Source organism: Hemibagrus wyckioides, linkage group LG18 (genome assembly GCF_019097595.1).
Source record: "Hemibagrus wyckioides isolate EC202008001 linkage group LG18, SWU_Hwy_1.0, whole genome shotgun sequence".
Lineage (NCBI taxonomy): Eukaryota > Metazoa > Chordata > Actinopteri > Siluriformes > Bagridae > Hemibagrus > Hemibagrus wyckioides.
The window spans coordinates 17198229-17225000 of NC_080727.1; the positions used below are offsets into that span (position 1 = coordinate 17198229).

Below are 26772 nucleotides of genomic sequence, written 5' to 3' on the forward strand. Positions count from 1 at the left end.
TCAGCCACATTGATGCTCTGTGTGGATTAAGGATGGGGTCGTACATCATATTTAATGTGGTTTTATTTAATATCCACTGCTTTGAGGAGATTAGATGTACATACTGAAATAAATTTATAATTGAACTACAAACGATCGTCTCCGTTTGCTTTGAGTCACATTCGGACATACGGTTCTGCTCAAGAAAAACCTCACGTGCCGTTGAAAGGACGAGGCTTGCTGTCGTTTCTAACCCCGACACGTGAAAAATGAAACTTTACTGCATAGTTGGGAAAAAAAAAAGATTCTCTTTTTAAAAAGTTGTTTTTGTATAAAATGCCTTCACATGATGTAGCATTAGTTTCCCAGCACTGGAACTAAGATTCCCAAACCCTGTTAGAAATAGCCTTTATTTGTCACATATACATTACAGCACAGTAAAATTCTTTCTTCACATATCCCATCCTTGAAGGTTGGGGTCAGAGTGCAGGGTCAGCCATGATACAGCACCCCTGGAGTAGAGAGGGTTAAGGGCCTTGCTCAAGGGCCCAACAGTGGCAACTTGGCAGTGCTGGGGCTTGAACCCCTGATCAACAACCCATAGCCTTAACTACTTGAGCCACCACATGATAAAGTCCCTGTGCACAAAGCAGCTGAGGTCCATGAAGACATGGTGTGGAGGTGAAGGCTGGAGAAAGTGTAAGAACCCTGACTCTGACTCAACCCCACTGAACTCCTTTGGGATGAACTGGAACCGAAGTCTCGTCAACATCCGAGTCTGATCTCACTAATGATCTCACTAGCTGAATGAACACACGTCCCCACAGATGCTGTATGCTCCAGGATCTAGTGGAAAGCCTTCAGAGAAAATGAAGCTTAGGGGATCAAGTCCATGGTTTTGTGACTGGCGCATGCGTATGGTTGTGTGATGTTAACAAAAAGTTAATATTGTCAGTATTTCAGATGCCTTGTTTATTTTTTATGATGTTAACTTAACTTATGATGCTAACAAAAATGATGTTAACTATTCATTAATCTGAAGACAACGCCAATCATCCAGACATCTTTTCTTTGCTAGCGTGTGAAAATGACAGACGTGGCTATCAGCCAATCAGCACTGCTTATTTGTGTGCTGCGAACTTCATCCAATCACGGCGCGCTGTAGGCCGTGCCTCATGAGCGCGTGCTTAGAGCTTTCTGGAAACCCGGTTAGCTCTTAGCTCTCTCTCTCTGTCTCTTCCGTTAGCATCTGGAACCGGCTTGACTCGCGTTGTGGAGCCGCTATCCGGTCTTCTCACAACACAATGGCTGCTGTAAAGGCACTTAATCCGAAAGCCGAGGTGGCGAGAGCTCAAGCCGCCCTGGCTGTGAACATCAGCGCCGCTCGGGGACTCCAGGATGTCCTGAAAAGCAATCTCGGACCAAAAGGAACCATGAAAATGTGAGTGTGCATTCGAGGCCTGTTAGCGCACGCGCGTCTTAGCTCCGGCCGCACCCCAACCGTCTCCCGCTCCATGTACAGGTGCACTATATATGGCGTTGTAGAATGGCTCGTGCACCCTTTGTAGTGCACTTGTGTATGGGACACGGCGCCATTTGGGTGTTGGCTCGCTAGCAAAGTATTGTACAAAGTCATGGCGAATTATTTCACTCTGCAGTTTTAACGGCGTCTTATTTGCCGTTTTAATCGTTTTAATGCCAACGCTGTCTCGGCTGACTCGTTGGTTAAAGTGGGCTGTTGGCAATCTAAGCTTAGTATAGCTTAGCTAGGCTTAGTTTAGCTTAGCTTAGCATAGCTAGTTAGCACCAACGCTCTGATCCACATGGTTTCTGTGTAGCCTCTGAGCTAGCCCTCGGCATCAGACTCCATTCCTTAGACAATAGTCAGCTAATTGTTAGACATTGTGCTGCATTTTAATTAAGTTGCATTTCAGTTGGCGCAAACGCCATAATATTTAAACACGTTGTTTTTGCTTTGATTCTTTAATAAAACTGTGGATAATAAGTTATGATCTCGCATTTCCCCCATTATCCTGTCTGTCTGCTCCGCCCATACTTTATATTCATACTCTGTAGGTTTGGATCTTTTATTTTTTCCCCCTCTGTAGGTTGGATTTTTGTTCGTTTTTGCTTTTCTTTTTCGAAAGTTTTTCTGTGGAAACTCTTCCTGTGGTCATTAATGGTCTTATTTTCTACCCCTTAGAGCTTCTTATGAAAGACAAATCCACTCCTGACCTGAAATAGTTCTAATTTGCATGAATATCAACTAGAATCCGATTTTATTGAAAAATTAATTTGCATATAATTCAATTGAACAGTCTGGTGTTTAATTGTAATTTCCCTTTCTTTTCTATGCATAGTATGAACATTTTATAAATTAAAGATGATGCTTACACCATAACGTCCTATATAACTTAATTACTTAAATAATTTACTGCAAGATCTCAGCTGGAATGATTATCTGACTTGATTTTTCTCCCGAGCTGACAAGAAATCTGATTGACCCTGTCGACTTGGACGTTTATAACCTAATCTCATTTAATATTTCTGTCAAATTATAACAAAGGGATATTGAGTTTCTGCTTTGATTCTTAGCATCACTGACATCGGGTTCTGTCATATCACCTGTGTACTGCATCACACACATTTCCCAGATCTTTATGCTCCAACCATTTGTAAATTTAATGTGAGACCCCAGTGAGGTTCTCAATACAACAAGTGTGTTTTAACTAGAGGCTTTCCTTCTGGTCTCTACAGGCTTGTGTCCGGTGCCGGAGACATCAAGCTCACTAAAGATGGCAATGTTCTTTTGCATGAGATGGTAAGAGCATAAACATTTTTCATTTTCATGTAAGAATGTGACTCGTGAAGAACATGCACATCAGCACTGGGGGAGTAAATTGTACGTCTATCATTTTCCATGCAGCAAATCCAGCATCCTACAGCTTCTCTGATCGCTAAGGTGGCTACAGCCCAGGATGACATCACCGGAGACGGCACCACATCCAACGTCCTCATCATCGGAGAGTTACTGAAGCAGGCGGATATGTACATTTCTGAGGTTTGCCTGACCATGACACTCGCAACTCTGTTATAAATTTGTAATTCTGCGCTGATCCGATACAAGGAATGAACCCTGGATCAGATATCAGAAATCAAAAAAAAAAAAAAAAAAGGAATGAAATTATTATTATTATTATGGAACTGGATTTTTTTAAAGTCCTGTTTTGTGTCTTTAAAATGCTATTTTTCTAAAGTGCTTTGTCATTAAGAAGCATTTTGACGCTTATTAGTTTAGAAAGAAATAAGAAAATATCTGGTTTCGTAAAAGAAAATCTACTTCTAAGGGATTTTAAATAATTCTCGTATATATTTTCAGATGTCATATTTGTTACATGAAGTATTAACATCTTAGGAATACTGGCCTTTATAGAGATTGCATGGGAATTTTTAAAAGCACTTTATGAAGGTTGTACTATAAATGTATTATATGGATAATTCTGTTTGTTAAATCTAATACCTATGGTGGTTATGTGCTCAGGGCCTCCACCCCAGGATCATAGCTGAGGGCTTTGAAGCTGCAAAGGAAAAGGCGCTGGCTGTGCTCGAGGAGGTGAAGGTCACGAAGGAGATGGACCGTGAGACTCTGGTGAACGTGGCCAGGACTTCACTGAGGACCAAAGTGCACACGGAGCTGGCCGACCTGCTCACAGAGGTACGTCCCATTCATGCTCTTCTTCAAGAGTACAGCACAGTTTACAGGACACTAAAAAGGAGTTATTTATAGGCACAAATATGTACATGTAGAGATGTGTATCACGTTTCAGAGTTTCTTCCCCTTTTTAGTTTTGTTTCTTCAGCAAAGCACATACACACTTAAAAATTAGGAGTGGAAAGGAAAAAAAGTAGCTGAAGTAATGTGCCTTTTTACAATTTTAGTAAAATAAACCTCCCATGTGCTACTGAAATGATCCTTTAATTCGGCAACATCCTGCAATTTTGGAACGTGTGGTTTTGAAAACTGTTGTACGAGTTATAGAAAAATCCTATGTAATATAAGATATTTAAATGAGTTATGAATACACATTACAGTTTTGTATTTAGGACAAAATGTTAGACCAATAAATGTGAATCCATTCAGTACTGTAATTATATTGCTGTAATAGAGGCTCTCAGATTTTATTAAATAATATTGTAATGAATGTGAACCCAGAAGCTTAGTTCCGGGATAGTTAGACATAGCATAGAAGTTAGGTCCTAGGTTTCTTTATTAAAGAAATTCATCATTTTGTATACATCCACTGCTCTTAAAATTTTGATTAATGCTAGCCATCCTAGTGATGAGGCTGGTGGTGAGAAACGCACAGTGAACACCCATGGGTGCTTATGTAGCTCTCCTTGGACTTGAACTGTGCTACAGTAAAGTGTGGTCTACACCTCTGCAGTAGAAGATGCTCCGTTCTTCCAACCTGTATTCATGGGACCAGCACAAAACCTTTTATTTCTCGTTTCGACAAAACCATTGTAGTCCCCGTAGTTTGTCGTATCACGGCTTCTTTTTCTTTTTAAATAATCAAATAGGAAATGGAACTAATTATCAAAATAAAATATGATTACTGATTTTGCTTCATAAAGGGCTAATATGGCTGGGCATGGGCAATATGATGAAATTATCTATAATATTTAATTAGCTTGTGGTATATAACAGTGTTGTGTGTTTAAAAAAGGGGGTTACATTCCTGTTTCCTGTACTAAAACATGTCTGTGTGTTTCATCAGGCTGTGGTGGACGCTGTGCTGGCCATCAGCAAACCTAACGAACCCATTGACCTTTATATGGTGGAGATCATGGAGATGAAACACAAGACTGAGAGCGATACACAGTAAGAGTTTCAGTTGTATTTTGTTCAGCTCTTTTCCCAATGTTTTACTACCGTTATTGTTCTTGGATATAAAGTTAATGCTAAAACGATGTACAAATTTTAACAAAATGAATAATTATGATCGATCTGTTTCATTTTCCAGATTGATCAGAGGTTTGGTGCTGGACCATGGAGCCCGACATCCTGACATGAAGAAGAGAGTAGAGGACGCTTACATCCTGACCTGCAACGTCTCTTTGGAATACGAGAAAACGTAGATCTGACTAGTTATCTTTACTGTAGACTAGGCTCGTGTGATTGATGGGTAGAATTTCACTTCAGCAAACTCCAAACATTTTAGATTTTCCATTCTGACAACATGATGGTGGCAGGGGGCGGGGCTTCCATGTGCCATCCTGTTGATTGTACTCCGACACTTAATTTTATTAATAGGTGTTGAACTGATTTAATTGTGGAGCTGATCCTAAAGCCAAATGTGTAAAGTGGTTATGATGGCGGTGTAATATCATGTACAGGTGATTAAATCGCCAATTATAATCACACAAGCCTACTGTAGTCCGTGTTTGAAAGGTTAAAATGCAAACTGTGTTGTAAATATCTGTCCTAAAAGCTTGTGATGGGTTTTCCGCAGCGAGGTGAACTCTGGCTTCTTCTACAAGAGTGCCGGTGAGAGAGAGAAGCTGGTGAAGGCTGAGAGGAAGTTCATTGAAGAGCGTGTGTGCAAGATCATCGCGCTAAAGAACAAAGTGTGTGCTGACAACAACAAGGGCTTTGTGGTCATTAATCAGAAGGTAACTCTGATCTTTCTGTATGTTGACGGTTCGGATTTTTGTCGATCCAGATAAACTCAGAGGTTGTGTTCAGGTTCTGTAGTTGCTTGTGTCGGCTTGATAAATGATGATCCAATCAGATTGAAGTTGCACAGTGAACACCCGAGGGTGCTTATGTAGCTCACTTTGGACTTGAACCGTGCTACAGTAAAGTGTGGTCTACACCTCTGCAGTAGAAGATGTTCCGTTCTTCCTACCTGTATTCATGGGACCAGCACACTGTATAATCTCTCTCAAAATGTCTGCCATGATTTTAAGCAGCAGTGACTGAATGTCTGCCTTTTGCGCAGGGGATTGATCCATTCTCTCTGGACACGCTGGCTAAAGAAGGCATCGTGGCTCTGCGCCGAGCGAAGAGAAGGAACATGGAGAGGTATGAAATGCATGTGGCATTAGATTTGAGATTACGTCAACATTCCACAATGCTGATGTACTGAGCTGCCAGTTTATTACTCCTTGACAAGGCTTTATCTTTGAATAAGCTGCTGAATATTAAAGAAAGTGGCTATAAACCCAAATACAGTCAAACCACATAAGTGCATCAGAATCAATAAAAACATAACGTTAATGACGTGTCGCAGATGACTTGTGTATTTGCCAAACGTCGTAATTACAGATTAATCAACTGCGATTCGTTCGTTCAGCCTTTCTTTAGGAGTCGAAAGATGAAGAAATGCCTTGCGCATGGCCGAATTCTGTTTTACTCTTTCTGTAGTAAACACAGTCAGACACCATGCCAGATTACTACGCTCTCTCTCCTGTTGTCTCGGTGGTATATTACTGTGCTATCACTGATTTTGAGGGAAAGCAAACAAACGATTAGTGTGCGGTATAACGGCTTTAGCATCAGGGTGCTTTTCTGATATCTATCTATATGCATCCATCGCCACACATTTGTTTATTTATTAACGTCAAGTTTCACGCTGATCCAGAAAGGACATTTATTCATAATCACACTCTCCGGTGTTTATAATCATTTATAAATTATGTTAAAAAATAACTTTTAATCTTTAAAAGCTGTAAAATCTATGTATTTTTCCAGTTTTAATATTTATTTTTAGATATAAAATATTCTGTTTTTAAGTGGTCGATTTAATTCCACAATGGTGTAATATTGTTAGATCAGCATATCATACTGTGGAAAATTTAGACTTGACTCCTTCTGTAAGGATTAATCTTATTTAATACCTAAGAACTAATAATGAATAAAAGGGATACGTTTGAAAGAGTTCAGCTTCAATGAATTGGAGTCTTTCATAACGATCAGATAGCTCTATAGAAACACCATTTCAGTTGCAATGATGATTTCCTAATACGTCTCTTTCATCATCTTGGTCTTTTCTCTCAGACTCACTCTTGCCTGTGGTGGTGTTGCTATGAACTCTGTAGATGATCTCACTCCGGAGTGTTTGGGCCATGCCGGTCTCGTCTATGAACACACGCTGGTCAGTTCCTCCTCTGTGTTTTGTTGGGCTTTAAACTGTTTGATAAGGTCAGTGATGGTGAACGGAAGACAGATGATGTTTTGTGTTTCACACTGATTTTTTTTTTTTACAACAGGGAGAGGAGAAGTACACATTCATCGAGAAGTGTGGAAACCCACGCTCAGTCACGCTGCTGGTCAAAGGACCGAACAAACACACACTGACGCAGATCAAAGATGCCGTGAGGGATGGACTGCGTGCCGTCAAGAACGCAATCGAGGATGGTATGAGAAGAGGCTCGCTAACCATCAATTTTCGTTATTAAGGCTTGTATAACAGGGGCTTTACACTGTACTGTAGGGGTGTAAAGCCGTAAAGGGAAAATTTAAAATCAGATCACTCCAGAAGTTTGATTGTTGTAATAGATAATCCCCAATCCAAAAGGCAATCCTATAGGTATCCTATGATGTGTAACATCCAGAGAATGTGCAGTACCAAAAAACCCTGTTCTGTCCAGAAGATGTTGGATTGTGTCTGCATTGTATTGTACATAGCGTGGTAGTGCTATTCTTACATACAATAGTTAAGTGCAAGTTCATCCACGAACAGGCGTCCTCACACAGCAGTATTGTACAAACATGTAGCGTATAAAGCTAAGCTGTTTACTGAAAATACTTCGTGTCACCCGAACAGGCAGTGTTGTAGCAGGAGCGGGTGCTTTCGAGGTGGCTGTGGCGGATGCTCTGGTGAAACACAAGGCTAAAGTGAAGGGACGAGCTCAGCTGGGCGTGCAGGCGTTTGCTGATGCTCTGCTCATCATCCCAAAGGTACTGGAATGATTCAGGACGGATTGCACCTCATGTCATTGCTGTTATAACTGAAGTGAAGGCAGCTGGATGTGGTTGCTGCTTGATTCAAAATGTCATTTATACTAAACTGCTTTTTCTAGATAAGATTTGTGTTAAAGAAAAGCTGTGTGTGTGTTTCAGGTTCTGGCTCAGAATTCAGGCTACGATCCACAGGAGACTCTTGTGAAGCTGCAGACTGAATATAAAGAGTCTGGCCAGCTCATCGGTGTGGACCTGAACACCGGTGGGTCTAGAAAGAAAGCACGTGTTTGCCCCGATGCTTCACAACTGATTAAATTGGTGACAATTTGAGCAATGTTTGTTTTTGTTTTTTTCCCTCAGGTGAACCCATGGTAGCTGGAGAGGCCGGCATTTGGGATAACTATAGCGTTAAAAAACAGCTGCTGCACTCATGGTGGGTAAAATGTACACCTCTTAATATATCTTGGTAAATTCTGGATCAGAAAGGTTTAGTAGAAACACTTGAAAGTAGCTGTGTAGAAGTTAAGGAACTGGTTGTAGAAAACAGTAGCTATGTGTTTTATTTTATTAGATGAGAATTTCTCTGAATACTCTTTAGGAATCTGCTAAGAGACTCCAAATGGTCTCCATTAAGCAGTCTTTCATTAGGTCTGAGTTTGCTATGACAGGCAAACAAAAATCGTGCCTCCTGTTTGTATTTGTGGTCCCTGGACCTTTTTAACACGACGTCTTTTCTTGTCTTCAGCACGGTAATCGCTAGCAACATCCTCCTGGTAGATGAGATCATGAGAGCCGGAATGTCTTCCCTGAAAGGCTAAACTACTCAAACACGATAAACCCCTCGAGATCATGAAGGGCTGTAGGTGGCCTGAAGTTTGGCACCGAGATCCCTGGAATTCTGCGCTGGACTACAGCCTGCCCAGATTCTAACAGCACCAGAACCCCAACCATCGTCACGTCGGCTCGTTTTGTTCGTCTCTCACACTTCCTCCAGTCAATTGGGTTATTTATGAGATTTTTTTTTTTTTTTTTTTGTTAAGCACCGAACTGCAGATGTTCACTTTTTCATTTGTACCCATTAAATGTTTTGGTTCATGAAAATACCCATTGAGTGCGAGTTGTTTTGACAAATCAAACAATAAAAAAAAAATACTGAATAAACCACACACAATCGTCCACACTTCCAACATTTTACTTAAATAAAATTAACACTGTATTACTTTTAGTTTTTTAATTAATCGTTTAAGTTCATTAATCATACTTGGTCTATAAAAGTCAAGATTTTCTTCACTATTATCTCTATCAGCTGAAAATGTGACACAGTTTTAAATCCGCTCATATGCTCTTTAAAGTAGTTAATAGTATTATTCAAAAAAGAAGAACAAAAGTATATGGAATTGCACAATGTTGCTCCCGCTATATAAAGGCTTTTACACAGCAGCTGCAGAAATCTGATCAGAATTCGACTGAAAATGTTTTGCGATGGAAAATGTATCATGATGTGTATTTTACAACCGGACCCAGCTGTCTTCTGATCGTTTCATGTCTCCTTCCTGAAGCTTGTTTAGATTTCAAATGAAAAGACACAATGGTTATTGAAAATGGAGGGAACCATTAAGCAATTTGAGATGTTTGTGTATTGAAGTGAAGAGATTTAGGGATCTAGTCTTGAAGCAAACGAACACTGAACACGGCTGATCTGTGGTAAATAAATGTTCCTGATTTCGAATGAGGTTGCTATTTTAACCTTTTGTTAATTAAGGCAAAAAGGAATGAAGAAAGAGGGCTAAAGGTGTTAAGTAAACATTTTTTTAAAACGTCAGGAATTTCTTTTTCGTACTTTGCATCGTTTCAAGTTGTTCAAGTAGCATCTCGTCCTGATAACCCTTTTTTTTCCCCCACATTCTACTCGTTCATAAATCTCATTCGTTCTCCACCTGATGAAGCATTTCTGCCCAAGTATGGCATATGCGCTTCCAAACTTTGGTTTTGCAAAATATTCACGATACACTCTCTCACAAGTGATGGCTATGAAACATCTCCATACATCCAACATTCTTTTTTTTCATCTCTTTACACACTTGCTGGTGTTAACCTGACATTCTCACATGTAAGGCAACGTTCTGTCACATACGTCTTCCATACGGTGCAACCTGAAGTTAAGGATTCTGCAGGAGTCGGAAATAAAATCAAACGAGCCGCACGCACTTCGTTCGTTAAGCCGTTTTAGGTCAGTGGATCTCACATGTAAGGTATATCTGGACAGAGTGTCGTTCGTGTGTCCGTCAGTCTATGGGGTGGAGTACGCTTCGTCGTGTCCGGTTTGATGGAACACATCTCTGATCCAGATCTTTAACCCTCCAGAGCTTCTCTGCTTGTCGGTCCTGAGGTGAGGTCCACAGTTATATTTTCTAGAACAGCCTCGCCTGCTTCTTCAGTTCATTTTGTTTCCACAGTGCCAAGCGCTCAAAATCGGACATCGTCATCCCGAACACCCGGTAGAACTCCTCAGGGGAAAGGTGTCTCTTGGAGGACATGTGGAAGAAAGATTATACGTCAACATGTGGGTATATAAAATTATTTATAACACACAAAAAAATATTTTAAAACCAAGAATTTAAATATCTAGTATTTAGAAATCAAGGTCTTTGTTTTCTTCAAATATATTACACCACAATGCAGTTGAATTCTTGACTCTGATTGGTCAGGTGCTATACCTACATAGCAGACGGGTCTGGGCCAGATCTGGCATTAAGCCAGCACTGCTGGCTGAGTTCTGGCATGGCAAGTGATATGTCAACCAGATGTGGACCAGATCTGGCAGTGATGGCACTGTTTATATGATGGCATGCCAGATGTGGCCCGGTTATGGTTTGGTTTATGTGGTGTGGCCCAGTGTGGAGCGCCATTCTTTGTGGTATGTGGGCCGAGTGTAAGTGCATTGTGTGGGCCAGATCTGGGCCAGACCTATTTTGCTATCTGGGTAGTAACAGCTCATTCACAGGGACCTGTACGGCAGATGCTCCACATCAACTGATTGATCAACTGGAAATGTTTAATGTTGAAAATTTAAGAAAGGAGTCTTCAGTGTCAGTCAGGAAGTTTACCCTTCAGGACAGAAGAGTTTACGCTTTTTGCAGTTTAATGGTAAAAGTCTCATTATCTTTGGAAGAGAGAGGGGGCTGACTGTTTACAGCTGCTATAACAGAATTTGTTTTGCAGATGTTCCACAAAAAAAAATGATTCATTATTGTTTTTTATTCAATGATTGTGTGAATTGTTTGTGTTGGCAAATTGACATCAGAGGTAGTGCCTCACGTCACGCCCATGCCACGCCCACTTCACACCCATCTCACGTTAAAATGAGTCACTTTTCCAACCGCATCGCTATAAAAATGATTTACCTCTAATCTCGTCCTGTCCACGTCACCGGGCAGCGTGTTACGACCTCGGACAGTGACGATGAGATCCTGATACGGATAAATCTGTAAACGTCAGAAAGATGACTGACATAACAGACAGTTAACAGTTAATGAGGATGTGGCTGGTTCTAGATGTGGACAATGTGATTGAATTGCCTTTATAAAGAATTTCACGATATGGCTGTACTGTCCTGCTGGTAGAGCAAATCCTCAGTGGAGCTAAATATTTTGTGTATTCTGATAATGTCCAAGTGTTCCACGAGGAACTTTGTGTACTGTAACTCATGTATATACAGTAGAGTCTAGACACTTCTAAACCCATTTTCCATTTATTTCTATCCATCTTCTATACCCGCTTTATTCCTAATTAGGGTGACGGGGATCTGCTGGAGCCTATCCCAGCACACATTGGGTGAAAGGCAGGGGTACACCCTGGACAGGTCACCAGTCCATCACAGGGCCACATATAGACAGACAACCACATACTCACTCCTCTGGACAATTTAGAATTACCAATCAACCTAATGTACATGTTTTTTTTTGGACCGTGGGAGGAAACCGGAGTACCCGGAGTAAACCCCCACAAGCACAGGGAGAACATGCAAACTCCTATAAACCTAGTTCGTTTTTTAAATTCTTCTTTCTCCTACAAAACTCTATCAGTCTTTATTTATTTAAAAAAGGTGATTAAAATCAGCAGTAACAATAATATCAAACAAAATTGATCTGGATTCCTGGTAAGTCTGTTGTTCAAAGTCTTTGCTAACTGCAGAAAACAAAACCTGAAGTAAACAATAGCTCTAATGTTTCCTAAACAGCTAAAAATATCACAGCTTTCAATCAGGAAATAAACATAGTTCTTGTTCTTTTCCTGGTTTCTTCAGTATCAGGCCATGTGGTCACTAACCTTGTATTCTGGAACAGAAAAAAAGAAGAAGAGAAAAAGCAGAAATCAGTTGCCAAAAAGTTTGTGCACCCCTGACCATCACACCCATATGTTCTTGATGAACGTCTTATTACAGATTTATTCCCCCGTCTGTTATATTCTTCTCTTCTCTTCTCTTCTCTTCTCTTCTCTTCTCTTCTCTTCTCTAGATCCTGGAGCGTACAGTATCTGTGAGGATGTGTGTTCATTCATCTACAAGAGCATTAGTGAGATCAGACTCTGATCTCTACTGATGTAGGGATGTTGAGGACACTCCAGTTCCAGTTCATCACAAAGGTGTTCAGTGGAGTTGAGTCAGAATCAGGACACTCCAACCTTCACCTCCACACCATGTCTTCATGGAAGAATTCATGCTTTGTGCACAGAGGCATTGTCATGCTGTGAAAAGCATTCTATACACCATTTACAGACTTTGTGGTAAGAAGAGAAGAACCTCATTATAGGTGTGATGGTCAGGGGGCACATCATTTAGGACATATATTGTAGTTTATAGATGCAGAGAAGACACGTACCTCTAAATCCCCAGTTTACTGCATTGCTGCTGTCATAGTGGAAATAATCTGCACTGTGGGGCTGCAAAGAGCGTGAACAACATCATTAATGTCAACTTAAATGTCAACTTTTTAATATATTTTATACAGGTTGCTTTAGGGGTAATTACTTTTAGTGTTTTGACTGGACACTGCATGTGGTTATAATAATAATAATAATAATAATAATAACAATAAAATTAAAGTGCTCTACTTAAGTTTTATAAAGACCGAGAATAGGGAAGTGTTACTGCATCATAAAATACACGAGCCAATCATCTTCCAGTATGCAAATTAAGGGGGTGTTGTTTTCCAGGTTGTTTTCAATTAATAATGCGAGTTCCCTTATGAGGGACTCCTCTGAGGTTTTCCAGGGTCCTTCCACTGGATTATTAGATTTTCTCTAAATGAGAATCATTTATCTATATAAATTATTATCTATATTTCCGCCTGACACCCAGTGTTCCTGGGACAGACTCCGGATCCACCGTGACTCCGACCAGGATAAAGTGCTTACTGAAGATAAATGAATGAAGGTTCTGAGAGACATCTAATCAGTTACAGGATCCCTGCCAAACACTTACCCTGTTTAGACCGTTCCTGCCATAACCTGGCAACGAAGCAGATTTCGAGATGAATGGATCTGTGAGAACACACACACACACACACACACACATAGCTCAGCAGCTGATTTAATCATAAAGTGATATTATATACGCACAGTCACCGACAGGGTAAATGTGATGACGCTGGTTGAACACTAGAGGGCACACTGTACACGCTTTTGTTGCATACAGACGAGAAAATATATATATATATATATATATATATATATATATATATATATATATATATATATATATATATATACATATTAAGAATAATGACACAATACAAGCAGTACAACAAAAGCGTTTCTGAAGCATATATTTGTAATAGATAATATCTCCACAATCCGGTTCTATGAAACACTTTGAAGCTGAGATATTCTTCACTGAGGCCATGAATTGCTCTGCAGAGTCATAAAGAATGAGCCGAGATCACTCAGAGACACTCAGCTCTCACAACACCATGACAGGAAGACGAGAAGTCTCTGTAAACCACTCACCACTGTCTGTGCTGTACTGCGACCTGGGAGCTGGAGAGAGAGAGAGAGAGAGAGTGAGGGAGGGGGAGGGGGAGGGGGGAGAGAGAGAGAGAGAGGGAGAGAGAGAGAGGGGGGGGGAGAAAGAGAGGGGAGAGAGAGAGAGAGAGATGAAATATAGAGTTACATCCATGTGTTTATAATCGCTCTCAATTCTCTCTCAGAGATAGAGTGATGGCTGTTAATGTGGCTGCTTTTATTCTGCTACTCATGAATAATAGACGACGGGGACAAAATCAGCAGGGAAATAAGAAAGACCCTACACTGATGGGGGCGGGGCCTGCTGTCATTGTGTGACATTGTAAATTGCTCACAGAAGGTCGAAATCCGTGCTGGTTTCCCTCTGTGGAGAGAAACGCTCCGGCATTTTGGTCTTAATTTCAACCTAATCCATTAGGAGCAGATAATACTGTCCTGGAGATCATAACTGTATGATACAACATCATAATTAGGTGACAGTCATTCTTTTTTTTTTTTTAAAAAAAGCAAAATATTCTACTTGGCTTCAGAAAGGCAATGGAGTAAAGGAGATTTGTTTGGAAAAAGCTTGTGGCAGATGATAAACGGTCGCCTGCACTCCAGATTACGTTTCTCTGCTCGGGCATCGAGCAATTTAATCACAGCAAAGCACTAAGGTCAGCTAAACGTGTGTGTGTGTGTGTGAATGTTCTATACTCTTCACTGCTGTCCATCACATTAAGGCTGAAGCATTCATAAATAAAGGCTCATGAGCTACACCGATATATACATCAATTCAATCGGTACGACATCCTGATTTATCGAGGTTCAGAACCAAAAGAAATCAAAACGATTAGATTTAATGACACGACACTATCAACTATCGCTATCATGGTCTCTTCGTGTGTTCATCCAGTTGCTTTGAGGCGTTCATGTAAACTTACATATGTAGAATGGTGTGTTATTGTATCTGAGAGACTGTGTGCCGTTTCTGCTACACTGCAGACCGGACCATGTTATATGGCATGATTATATTTCACGATATCATGATACCTCCGATTCAAGTACAGTATTCGATATCATTCGGTGTAGAGCATTAAAATATAACCTCGTCTCCACTCGGCTGCATCTGTAACATAATCAGTATGATTTTCACGAACAACGATTTAAGGTGTTGGATTGCTGATCAGAAGGTTGTGAGTTCAAAGCCCTTAACCCTCAGTTGTATAATGTTCAGATGTTTGACCTTGCTGTGACTTTGTGCCTGTTCGGATTAATCGGTTCATCTGCTGGTTATGGTGACGGAAAACAGACGTCTCCATCACTCAGTGTTGGAAACATAGCTCCAGCCTTTTAACATCATCATGGATGTGACAGAAAGTCTCACCGAATCCATCCTCATCTAACGCAAAATCTCGTAACAGGAGCTTCCAAGAACCTCTTGAGCTTTCGCAGCTGCTTTAATGCTAAAATATGTTGAAAATGTCTTTCCAAATAAATAAGAATCAGGATCTTTTAGTTTAGGACAGTGAGGAGCTCATTTCAGACCAAATTCTACACGAAAATGGCGCCTTGGTAGAAAGGTAGTGCAGGAGGAGAGAGCGGATTTAAAAAAAAGCCACAATAACGACGTCGGACATGTTGAAGGTCTAATAATCGGCACATGTCCAGGGAGCAGAAGTGCGCTGGAGAGAAGGCTGTGATATGAAAGCAGGGATTCCCTCCTGTCTCTCTTTCTTTCTCTCTCTCTCTCTGACTAATCCAATCACAGTAGGATCCAGTCAAGCTGCCAGACATCCTCATTATTTAACATATATACACACACACACACTCACACACACACAGAGAGCTCAAATTTCATTTCATACACTTTTTCTGCACTATGCTTCTGTAATCAGTCACATCCTGATGAGAAACACATACATTAAGACGGATAATAACTGATTGTTGTTGTTTTCCATCAACTAAAAAAAAAATCCACGTTTGTTTCCTAATGTTAGTTTGACTCTATTTAATTTTTCCTTTGGTTGAACAGCTGGAGCACTTCCTGTCTAATAATCTGTGTTATGTGTGTGTATGTGCATATGAATGTATGTGTGCTTGTGTGTGTGTTTGTGTACGTGCGTGTGCACATATGCATGTGTGTGTATGTGCATACATGTGCCTGCATATGTGCCTGTGTGTGTGAATGTGTTTTGTATATGCGTGCATGCGTGTACATACAGTATGTGTGAGTGCCTGTGTATGCATGTGTGTTTATGTATGCATATGTGTGCCTGCATGAGTGTGTGTGCGTGCATGCGTGTGCACATACGCATGTATGTGTACGTGCGCATACATAATACATATGTGTGTGTGCCTGTCTGTATGTGCTTATGTGCATGTGTTTGTGTGTCTGCATGTTCATCTATGCATGTAAGTGCATATATGTGTGCATGCATATGTGCGTGTGTGTATGTGTGTACGCGTGTTCTTACAGCCGTTAACAGTGTCACTGTAGCCTAGTCCGGGCAGCGTTTCTTTGCTGCCACTGCGAGAGTTACGTGCGCTGGCCCAAGGGTCGTTGTCATAGGAACCAGACCTGGCCTTCATCTCTTCCTTCAGGATCATCCTCCCGATTCCGGCCTGGATCTGGAAAGCAATGTGAGAAGGAGTCCATGATCCGTGTAGAGAAAGATTATATCATCAGGACAAGTGAGTGAGCAGTGAAGTGAGAAAACGAAGGCCAGGGTATGTACTCTGTTAATGTTCTGAGTCCAGCCGTCTTCCTCTCCGCCTGAGGAGAACCGGCGAGCTCGAGGAACTGGGGGAGAGAGAGATATTAAATACAACCCAGGAAAAAAACATGTATATAATTAAAAATATATTATATTTATTATTAAATCACACTCAAGACACTGTCAGTTTCCCAGCTCTGTGCGCAACAAACCAAACGCTAACAAGTCCACAAGGATCTGAATGAAGGCACCTTTGGGTGAGCCAGCATAGTGGTAGTAGTGCTGGAAATGGTCCGGTGATGAAAAAGGGGAAGACAGAATTTCTTCGTTGGTTTTACTCTTCACAGCTTCGTATTCGTCGTCGTTATCTAGAGGGTCGGGAGAAAAACAAAAGGCTGATGGGTAATCTCATGAGGTGTTCCTTTGTGGAGATAGACAGAGATATCGAGGAGTGAGAGGAACGTGTGAGAGCTCACTCAGTAACAGAGTTGAGCTTAAATACTGAAGCTCCAGGAAGATCTGATCATCTCTCTCAACGCTGCTCCGCTCATTAATTACACAGGGTCAAAGAGTCAGATTGTAGGAAGAGAAAAGTGGAGCATGAAATCATCCAAAAAGTGGAACTCAGTTGATTTAATTACGAATCATTGCATCATGAAATCTCAAATTTCACCACAATTCAGTTTGTTCAGAAATATATATTATTAAAAATATTACACAATGGGTCACTAAGAGAAGCAGCTACAGAGTTTATATATGGAATAAACACTACATACATCATTAATATGAAGATAAATATGATATAGTTATTTATTCTCATGAATTTTTGATGTTTTTGATTCGATTTTTTGAATAAATTTTCGATTAGATTTTTCAGCCAGAAATATGATTTTCACTTAAATAAATTGAATTATTAAAAATTTACAAAAAATATATATACTATATGTTCTATTCGTGTTTTTATATTAATTTTTATTATATATGTCAATTGCGTCAGCTTGATGTTACACAACGTATCTGTACCTTACTCCATACTATTTCTTTTTATATTAGATTTTTATATTTTGCCTTTATTATATATATTTTTTTATATTTCCAGTTATTAAAGTTGTTTTGTATGTCACTGGACAGTCATGAAAAACTTTTTACTGCATGCGCTTGTGTGTATATGAGACCAATAAAGTTTTAATTTGAATCAATAACATGAATTATAACCTCTCTTTTATATTTTGCTCATATTTTTATGCCGTCACCCTTTTTTTAATTTGTCTTAATTGCGATAATCTGTGTGTCATAATCCTGAGAGGTTTTATTCATCTCTTAATGAATGAAATGATGGAGGAGGAATGATGGATACTTACAGGAGAGATGTTTCACCGAGGGAAAGAACAGCAGGAGTGAAAGAGGAAGTGAAGGAAAGAAACAAGATCAGAGGAAGGAAGCGGGTAATGAACAGCAGACTATATACACTCTATACACACACAGAAAACAAGCAGAAATCTATGAACTATGAAGCAGGAACTTTGTTTTACAAAGCAACTGAGTTTGAAATCTAATCTAATCCCGTCGCAGCCTACAGAATGAGAGCGCTGTCTCTCTTAGAGAGAAGCGTCTGCACAAATACCGTGTCTCTTATAGATGGGTGGCTTCCTGTAGATGTTGGCCTCCCCGGTGGCTGAAGACAGACAGAGAGAAACAAAAAGGGAAGAAGAAACAGTGAGGAGGAAAATGACATGATGGGAGAGATGTGGCAGGACACTGCGGGAGAAAAGATAGTAAAATGGACACGGAGGAAGGAACATCCGGGTCATAACCCTGTCCATCATCTGAGCTGAATGAAGGGCTTGAATTCTTTACGTGGCTACAATTCAGTCCTACTGCAAACTGATCTACATACACTATATACTCTAAAGATATAGATCAAAATGTATGCATATGCAAATATATGTAAAATATGCAAATTAGCAGATTAATATTAATAAGTTTTTTAAATACAGTGTTTTTTTTTCTCCTGCATTTCATGTCATTGGTGTTTAGCCTTTTTAAAAATTTTATATTTATATCCAAACTATGGCATTATAAGTGCTTTCAGGGCCAAAGGTCAGGGGAATGAGCTGCCATCGACCGGCCCCAGGCAGAGATTTTCTCCACTTTCTGTAAGTTTATTATTTACTTTTGAATTCTGTTTTTCTTCTCAGACATCCTGAGTCCAGGAAAAGGATTTTAACAGAATTATTTACTGATGCTGGTGCTAGTGCCATTTTGGAAAATTCCTCTTTAATAGAGTTTTGTCACTTGTTTTTCTGTAACCGGTGTAATGGCCCGTCATTATGACACTAATGACAATTAATAACTGCAGTGATTTAAAACACTTCATTAACGATTGTGAATGTTGGTTATTTGTTCGAACTGAATATTGAATTTAAGTTAATGATCCAAAATATTAAGGGAATCTCATGAGAATGAAGCTGAAAGGCAGCAAAATGTTTTCCAGCGTATTCTTTGCTAGCTGAAATGTGCACAAAACACACACACACACACACACACAAGAAAGCACTTCGATGCAGCTGATGGTCATCTTGGATTTGTGGTTTTAAAGATTTAATGTCATAGTGTTGTAGTTTTTAGACACACTATGACTTTATTTCTACACATATACATTCTATACATTTTTAATACACACCCACTATCATAACTGCTCATCAGACATGTCTAATGTATGTGTTTAAAGTTTCAAACTGGCATCCTGTAAGATTCTTCATATTTGTGGTATTACTGTGCACTTGAAGTCTTACACAACTCTTGGGTTAAGTCCTAATCCTTTCTGCTGGTTTTAATTAAGTTCTCTAGGTTCCTCTTAAATTCCCTTGAAACACACATTATTTGAAGTCGCTGCTGTTTTTACTGATTAAATGTGGGAGGGGTGAATGAATGCGGTGAGGAGGTGGACGCAAAAGACCGAATGAAACAGAACGAGTTTGAACTCATTCCCTTTCTGGGGCTGCTAGTGCTGGATGATGAGGGTGAGTGAAGATGAAGCAGCGGCCTACCTGGGAGGTGAAAATGCTTGGGCGCTTGGTACATGGCGGACATGCTGGACCTGGCGTCGAGCCGACTGTAACACGGAGAACTCCTGCCACTGTCGTGGCCTGCGGTCAGCCCAGGACCAATTGGAAAGAAGAATGCAGCATGAGTGCACTCAGGACACGCCCATTTCCCGTGATAGCAAACATGGTCTACATGCTGACCGGTGATGGAATCTACTGAGCCTGAATTTAATCAAATTTTTGAACGCTGTGTGATTTCAGCTGGGTTTTAAAGATTATTCCAGACTCCTCACACATCCTGTTCAAGATCTCTCTGAAATCTGGGCTGAATTGTGGAGCAGGCTGTGTGCTGTCGTGTGAGGACTCCATGTCAAATTGTATGATAAAGATCCCTTAACCACTGACCATCAGACGTCCAGATGCGAACGCAAACACTCCAACTGAGCTTGAGGAAGTTAGGAGAATTTTGAAAAACATATTTCATTTATTTATTTATTTTTGTGTGTGAATTTGTCAGATCTCCTGCTCTCACTCTGAGATTTTTATAAGGCATTTCTGACCAAACAATCATTTTATGACATTAGATTTTTAGTGGAAAATCACACAGCGTAAACCTGAATTCCTTCATGTTCATGCAAAAAAAACCCCAAAAAAACAAAAAACAAAGTCATAATTTCTGGTTATTCCATGTGTCTTGCATCTGGATTTGTAAGCTCCTTTATTGCTCCTTGTTCCAGGTTGGTTGATTTCACCCTGATACTCGACACATGAATCGACCAGGTGTGAACGGGATGGAAAATACAAACCCGATCCAGTCTGATCTCAGCAGTTTGCTTTTTACATTCAACTGATAAAACATTTCAGTATCATCAGTGAAGGTCTTTGATCTAGTGAGATCTCAAAAGCAGTTAAATGACCTTGAAGCTTAAATATTTAGGGCAAGAAAGAAAAAGCGATCTGATGAATGTGATCACATTCTTCATATTTATAGAAATAGCCTTTATTTGTCACATATACATTACTGTACAGTGAAATTCTTTCTTCACATATCCCATCCTTGGAGGTTGAGGTCAGAGCACAGGGTCAGCCATGATACAGCACCCCTGGAGTAGAGAGGGTTAAGGGCCTTGCTCAAGGGCCCAATAGTGATAACTTGGCAGTGCTGGGGCTTGAACCCCTGATCTTCCAGTCAACAACCCAGCACCTTAACCACTTGAGCCACCACTTCTACTTCTACTGTTAATAAATGATAATGGAGAGGCACTGAGGAGGAACGACATTACGGATAAAACAAAGATTTTAGAGAAAGTTTCTGAAGAAAGTTTGGTGTGGCAGTCTGGGAAAATGGGTGGAGCTGAAGCTGAATTCATAATCAAGAATGACGAAGTGTGAACGGAAGCAGTTTAATGAACACGGTGCTGAAAACTCACTAGCTAAATAAAGTTCTCGCACAACAAACGTCACGCTTTGATCAAGTTATGGGAACACAAGCCGAAATAAATCTGCTTACGTTACATTTTAAAATGTTTAGATGACAATAAAAGAGATGTTAACAAGTGACTTTTACCTCAGGTGATGAGACACTGATATGGATGATGCTGATAATTCAGTGTAAACACAGAAATCTTTCAAATATTGCGGTTGATTTCTATCACCAGATTGGGATATAAATGGAATTTTGGTGAAATTGGAATACCTTTAATTACTCACCTTTTTCACTTTTGGATGCAATCAGCTTTACTTGTGATAAACGTCACCAATTTGACTGTGTGGAGGATTTTCCCCTTTCGAATACAATCCACACTCGCTAGCATGCAAAATGTAAATTGGTTTATACACAGGACGCTGGATGAGGAACTGACCGTAGCGGTAGTAGAGCTGAGGAGAACGCGGCCCAGCGGGAGACGTTCCCTGACGGCCGTACGTGGGCGAGTCGATGTAGCCCGGGCTGGAGGAACGCCGATGCCTGAGGTCCAAAGTGTCGTAGATATCCTGTCAAATACAGGGCAGGGGATCATTAAAACCCAAGCTGCATCTTCTGATTAAAAATCCAGACCAGTTCTCATGACTGTAACTACATACATCACTTCCATTACAGTTTCTGTAGTTAAGGAATAATTACACAACATGAGAAATGGCACTGTGATGTTCCACTTGTTATTTATTTATTTATTTATATAGTAAAGATGTCATCAGTGGGGCTTCGTACCAACAGCATGAGCGTCACCAAAGCACATTTTAACCTTCAGGACACCTGATGTTTATACAAATCCATTATAAGCGACATCACAGATGATATAAAACTCTATATGAAGCAGCTTGAGATGCAGATTAAAAAAACAAACAAAACAATGAAAATTATTTTTATTCAGTGTATTGCGGATGTTTCGGTGTGAAGTGCTTTAGTACCTGAGAATACACAGAGAGAGTTCCCAGAGACTGCGTTCAGTGCAAGAGAGAAAAGAAAAGAAGAAAATGAACAGAAGTCAAGCAAGCAGAAATTCATTTCACACTCCATTACTCAACCCTTTCCAGGTCCATGCCAGAAAACGGGAAGTGGACTGATAGAAAAAGTGGAAGAACGTGATCCGTGTGAAATGGGATCATTTGCACGGATGCTGTGGTAGGAGTTTGTTTATGTTTAGCAGAAAATAGTCAGGATCTACAGGCTGAGAAATAAAGGTACCATGCTGTATTATTAGCTCTCTGCTCTCATGGTGCTGAATGTGAAAATGTCATAGAAAAATCAGACCTTAAATGTAGAAAATACCCTTGAGATGTAGCAGTCCAGCGCTAAGGAAAAGTACAGTACCTTTAGGTCTCAGACTATAGGTTGAATTTTTAGCCTTTTATTATTTGGAATAAAAAACAACCATGCTAAAAGACAACGAATCCCTCACTCCATGCACTGCTGTCTGTTATCATGATATAAACCCCATGCGAAAAAGCGTCCATCCACTCACATAAGCGAAAGCAGGAAGCGAAAAGAATTCTCTCATCATTCCAGTATCAGTTGATTAGGATGCACTAGACAAAGCAATCGGGAGTAACAGAAGGGTGCTGGTACTGCTAGCATTAGTGCTAAGCCTAGCGTCTCAGTACCTCCCCGTAGCGGTAACGCTCTAGCCTGTCATCAGAGAAGTGTCTGTGATACGCCTCGTAAGGAACGAGATCGGCTCGCGACTCGCCGTAAACAGCGCTAAGTTTAGGTAATGAGGACAGAGCTCTGTAACTGAGGAGCTCGTTCTCCACTCTGGCCTAAAGAACACACAGAGGACAGAACAGAGGTGACAGGAACATGTGAGACACACACACACACACACACACACACACACACACACGAAGAGATCCAGATGGAGATTGGAACTGGCATCACAGCAGGCTTCTGACGGCACATACCACAGATGTCCACACACACACACACACACACACACACACACACACAGGGTGGGCGATATGACAAAAATATCATCAGACTCTCAGTAATACAGTAGACTGTTAATAATAAATAAATATTACTATTTAGAATAAACACTACTTTTTATATTAAAAATACTCTCTCTATATTTTTAATATATAATTAATAATCATTAATAATAGACATATATATTAGACATATTAGATATATTAGATATAATAATCAGTAATAATAATAATTTTTACATTTTAAAACACATTGTTATTTATAAGATATATTCCAATCTTTTTCATTTATTCTATTAATTATTTATTAATTATGTAATAATGATTCATATGATTACTATTATTAACATATTTCTGATAATGATTTTAAAAAATCGCAATGAACATTACTCAGAAAAACATCCTGTGATATATAATATAAGGGCATTAATGTTAAGATTATATAGTCATATCACCCAGGCCTAATACACACACACACACACACACACACAAAGGTTTTGTGCCAAATGGCATCATGTGCTTATTTATGAACATGACAATAACACCAATGGTGATGAGGCCTGACAAATATTATTATTATTATTATTATTATTAATAATAATAATAATAATAATAATAATAATAATAATAATAATAATAATAATAATAATAATAATAATTTGTTTAGATACAATATAATAAAAATAACTATTTAGATATATTCCATTCATTCAGTGTTTCATGTGAGTTAGCAGTACACAATGGATAGGACACCAGCCACCACACTCTCTCTCTCACACACACACACAAACAGTCAAAGACTGACTTAATTTAATAGCTGGAGGAACCACCATTATCATCGTCATCATCATGTTCATGTTAAGTCTATTAGCTCTGTGGGATGTCTAAGTCTCTATAACTCTTGATGTGAATGATTTATTCTGTAAATCTGATTTCATGTATGAAACATTCCTTTAAAAATGCATTAAAGGAATGATCGAGTAATGATGGAGTCATTTATCACTGCAGAAGGAGAGGACGCTGATAATGAACTAGCAATATTATTAGCCGCGTGTGAAAGTAATGCTAAGGCACTTCTTGCCTTAGCATCTAAACAAGCTTAGGTTCTGGGGGTGGAGCCTCGTGTGCACCGGTGAGAACGGTTCACGGATCAAGGAGTCAAATAATCGTTCACGTCTCCTTCATCTCATTAAAGTTAAATGGTTAGAGAGCTAATCTGACCAAATCTCTCCTCGTGCACCTTTAACATGATCACAGGAGCGAGAAGAATGTCTGCTGTGTGTTAGAATCGTGTGCTGATGTCAGTTTACTGAAATAAAAAATGCCTCACAGGCAAAAATCTGCAAAAACACACAATCACACGATAAACACAAACTACTGAAAATGACATCAGTCTTCACTGACCTCATTTCTGACAGAAGAGCACACACACACATACAATATATATATATATATATATATATATATATATATATATATATATATATATACATACACACCCCTCATACACACACACACACAGACACACACAATACACACACACACTATACACAATATATACACACCCCTCATACACCCCCCCCCAATATTCACAATATATACACAGCCCTCATATACCCTCACACAATATTCACAATATATACACAGCCTTCATATACCCTCACACAATATTCACAATATATACATACCCCTCACCCACACACACACATTAGTACAGCTTACTGACTGTGTGTGTGTGTGTGTGAGTTGTGTTTGCTGCAATCAGCTACAGCAGTGGAAGGTCCTCAGAAAGCTAATAAAATCTCTGTGTGTGTATGTGTGTGTGTGTATAGTGTATGCATTTGTGTATTGTGCATGTATATGTATTTATACTATGTGTCTGTATGTGTGTGTATGAGGAGTATGTGTATATTGTGTATATTGTGTGTGTATATACTGCATGTCTGTGTATTCTGTTTGTGTGTGTGTGTGTGTGTGTATGTGGCAATACTCACACAAATGACCCGGCTGGGAGATCCTATACTGGAGCCGGGAGGAGAGATAGAGGCCTCTGAGGTGCGTCTTAGCTGTAACACATGCACACACACACACACACATCATACAATCAATAAAATATTCTGTAATCAACTAATATCTTCATGAGCTGCATATGATCCTGCTCTTACTGTGCTCTTACACAAAGGTGTGGCTAGCGGATCATTAATCACGTCACTGTGTTACTATATAAACTGGACAAACTCCCTTTCCTCCTGCTCTTTATGTCACGAGTCCCAGCGTTAATCCGCCGCCGCCGTCCCTGTGAACAACTTCTCTGTCTCTCCTGTTACGGTTCTTTACAGCCCTAAATCTGAATGTTCAGTTCTGTTCCTCGTGAACAGAGTTCTGTGTCTCACCCTGAGTTTCCTCTCCATCCTCGCAGCCTGCTTACACATCGGATGCCACACCTCCGAACCTGCAACACAAAACGACCCGTAAGAACCATTTCTTTATCAAAAGCGAGGAGTTTTTTAAGCTTAAGCTAAAGAAGAGGAAGTAACTCGCTCAGGGACACATGTGCGTACGTCACGAGGCGTTTACGATGTGTCTGAAATGAACTTTTTTTTTTCCTCACAGAAACCCAAGGCACATGGAAACATCTACCAAGCACACTGTGTGTGAGTGTGTGTGTGTATGTGTGTGTGTTTTAAAAGCCACTCTGAAGTGGTATGGGACTTGTAAAGAGGAAATAAAAGCTCAGTAACAAAGAAAATGTGTTTAATAAAAAAAAAAAAAAGTTGTAAAGTTTTAATGAAGAGCTACAATTAAACTGCATGTGTTTTTTTTAGTGGTTGATCCTGGCTTTTGGAAAATCGGCGTATCTGAAAAAAGTGCTGTTTAATGTGTTGATGTTCTTGGTAAATGTCAGGAGAACTGAAGTACGTGTTAATGTTCCTGGTGTAATGCATTATAACTGCATCTCGGTGACAAAAGCGGCTCACTCGATAAACATCGCTGTATTAAGACATGATACACGCCATCCAAAATACGATAGACAGAAAGTATGGAGTTATTTTTGGGAGAGATGCTGCGTGTAAACAGAATGCTAATCGTTGAATGCACAGAATGCACAATCCTCACGTTGTGTTTTTCGATTCTTTCATCTGCATGAGAAACAGACGCGCACATTTGCATGTTGTGGTGTTTATGTTGTGTGTTCAGACTTGTGCGTCAGTTTCGTACACAACACTAACGCTGCTAGAGCAGAATGTGACCCATTTACAAAATAATCACCGCTCAGTCAGTGTCTCCTCAACATTCAAAATAAACATGCATTAAAGGGACAAGACTATCTATCTATCTATCTATCTATCTATCTATCTATCTATCTATCTATCTATCTATCTATCTATCTATCTGCCTGTCTGCATGTCCGTCTGACCGTCTATCTATCTATCTATCTATCTATCTATCTATCTATCTATCTATCTATCTATCTATCTATCTATCTATCTTCCTGTCCGTCTGACCGTCTATCTATCTATCTATCTATCTATCTATCTATCTATCTATCTATCTATCTATCTATCTATCTATCTATCTATCTATCTATCTATCTATCTATCTATCCATCTGCATGTCTATCTATCTATCTATCTATCTA

General features: G+C 39.7%; 2 protein-coding genes and 1 non-coding gene across 10 annotated transcripts in view; 2 read left to right on the forward strand and 1 right to left on the reverse strand.

Moving 5' to 3' along the window:
* The first annotated feature begins 1180 nt into the window (after positions 1-1180).
* cct6a (chaperonin containing TCP1, subunit 6A (zeta 1)) lies at positions 1181-9048 on the forward strand. The gene is made up of 14 exons (XM_058415256.1): positions 1181-1420; positions 2737-2800; positions 2906-3040; positions 3521-3694; positions 4758-4861; positions 5004-5114; positions 5493-5652; positions 5982-6064; positions 7040-7136; positions 7252-7399; positions 7809-7942; positions 8105-8207; positions 8306-8378; positions 8691-9048. The coding sequence occupies exons 1-14, from the start codon at positions 1284-1286 to the stop codon at positions 8761-8763; spliced, it is 1596 nt and encodes a 531-aa protein (XP_058271239.1). The 5' UTR covers positions 1181-1283; the 3' UTR covers positions 8764-9048.
* On the forward strand, positions 6374-6508 carry LOC131369670 (small nucleolar RNA SNORA15). The gene has a single exon (XR_009207318.1). It is a non-coding gene; the product is annotated as a small nucleolar RNA SNORA15 (small nucleolar RNA).
* An 86-nt stretch (positions 9049-9134) lies between the features above and the next one.
* Positions 9135-26772, reverse strand: part of LOC131368969 (actin-binding LIM protein 3-like) — a 59024-nt gene continuing 41386 nt past the window's right edge. Inside the window, exons 8-21 of one of the 8 annotated variants that reach the window (XM_058415248.1) lie at positions 25526-25584; positions 25127-25198; positions 22119-22148; positions 21572-21701; positions 19713-19811; positions 18287-18337; positions 16914-17009; positions 16684-16748; positions 16423-16576; positions 13952-13981; positions 13428-13486; positions 12826-12886; positions 11350-11430; positions 9135-10468 (exon numbers count right to left, since the gene is read on the reverse strand). In XM_058415248.1, coding sequence (XP_058271231.1) covers positions 11387-11430; positions 12826-12886; positions 13428-13486; positions 13952-13981; positions 16423-16576; positions 16684-16748; positions 16914-17009; positions 18287-18337; positions 19713-19811; positions 21572-21701; positions 22119-22148; positions 25127-25198; positions 25526-25584 — 950 coding nt within the window. In that variant the 3' untranslated portion in view covers positions 9135-10468; positions 11350-11386. Of the gene's footprint in view, positions 10471-11349; positions 12283-12825; positions 12887-13427; positions 13487-13951; positions 13982-16422; positions 16577-16683; positions 16749-16913; positions 17031-18286; positions 18338-19712; positions 19812-21571; positions 21702-22118; positions 22149-25126; positions 25199-25525; positions 25585-26772 lie in introns of those variants that run through there. The other 7 variants (XM_058415255.1, XR_009207225.1, XM_058415249.1 and 4 more) reach the window with 7 other exon arrangements.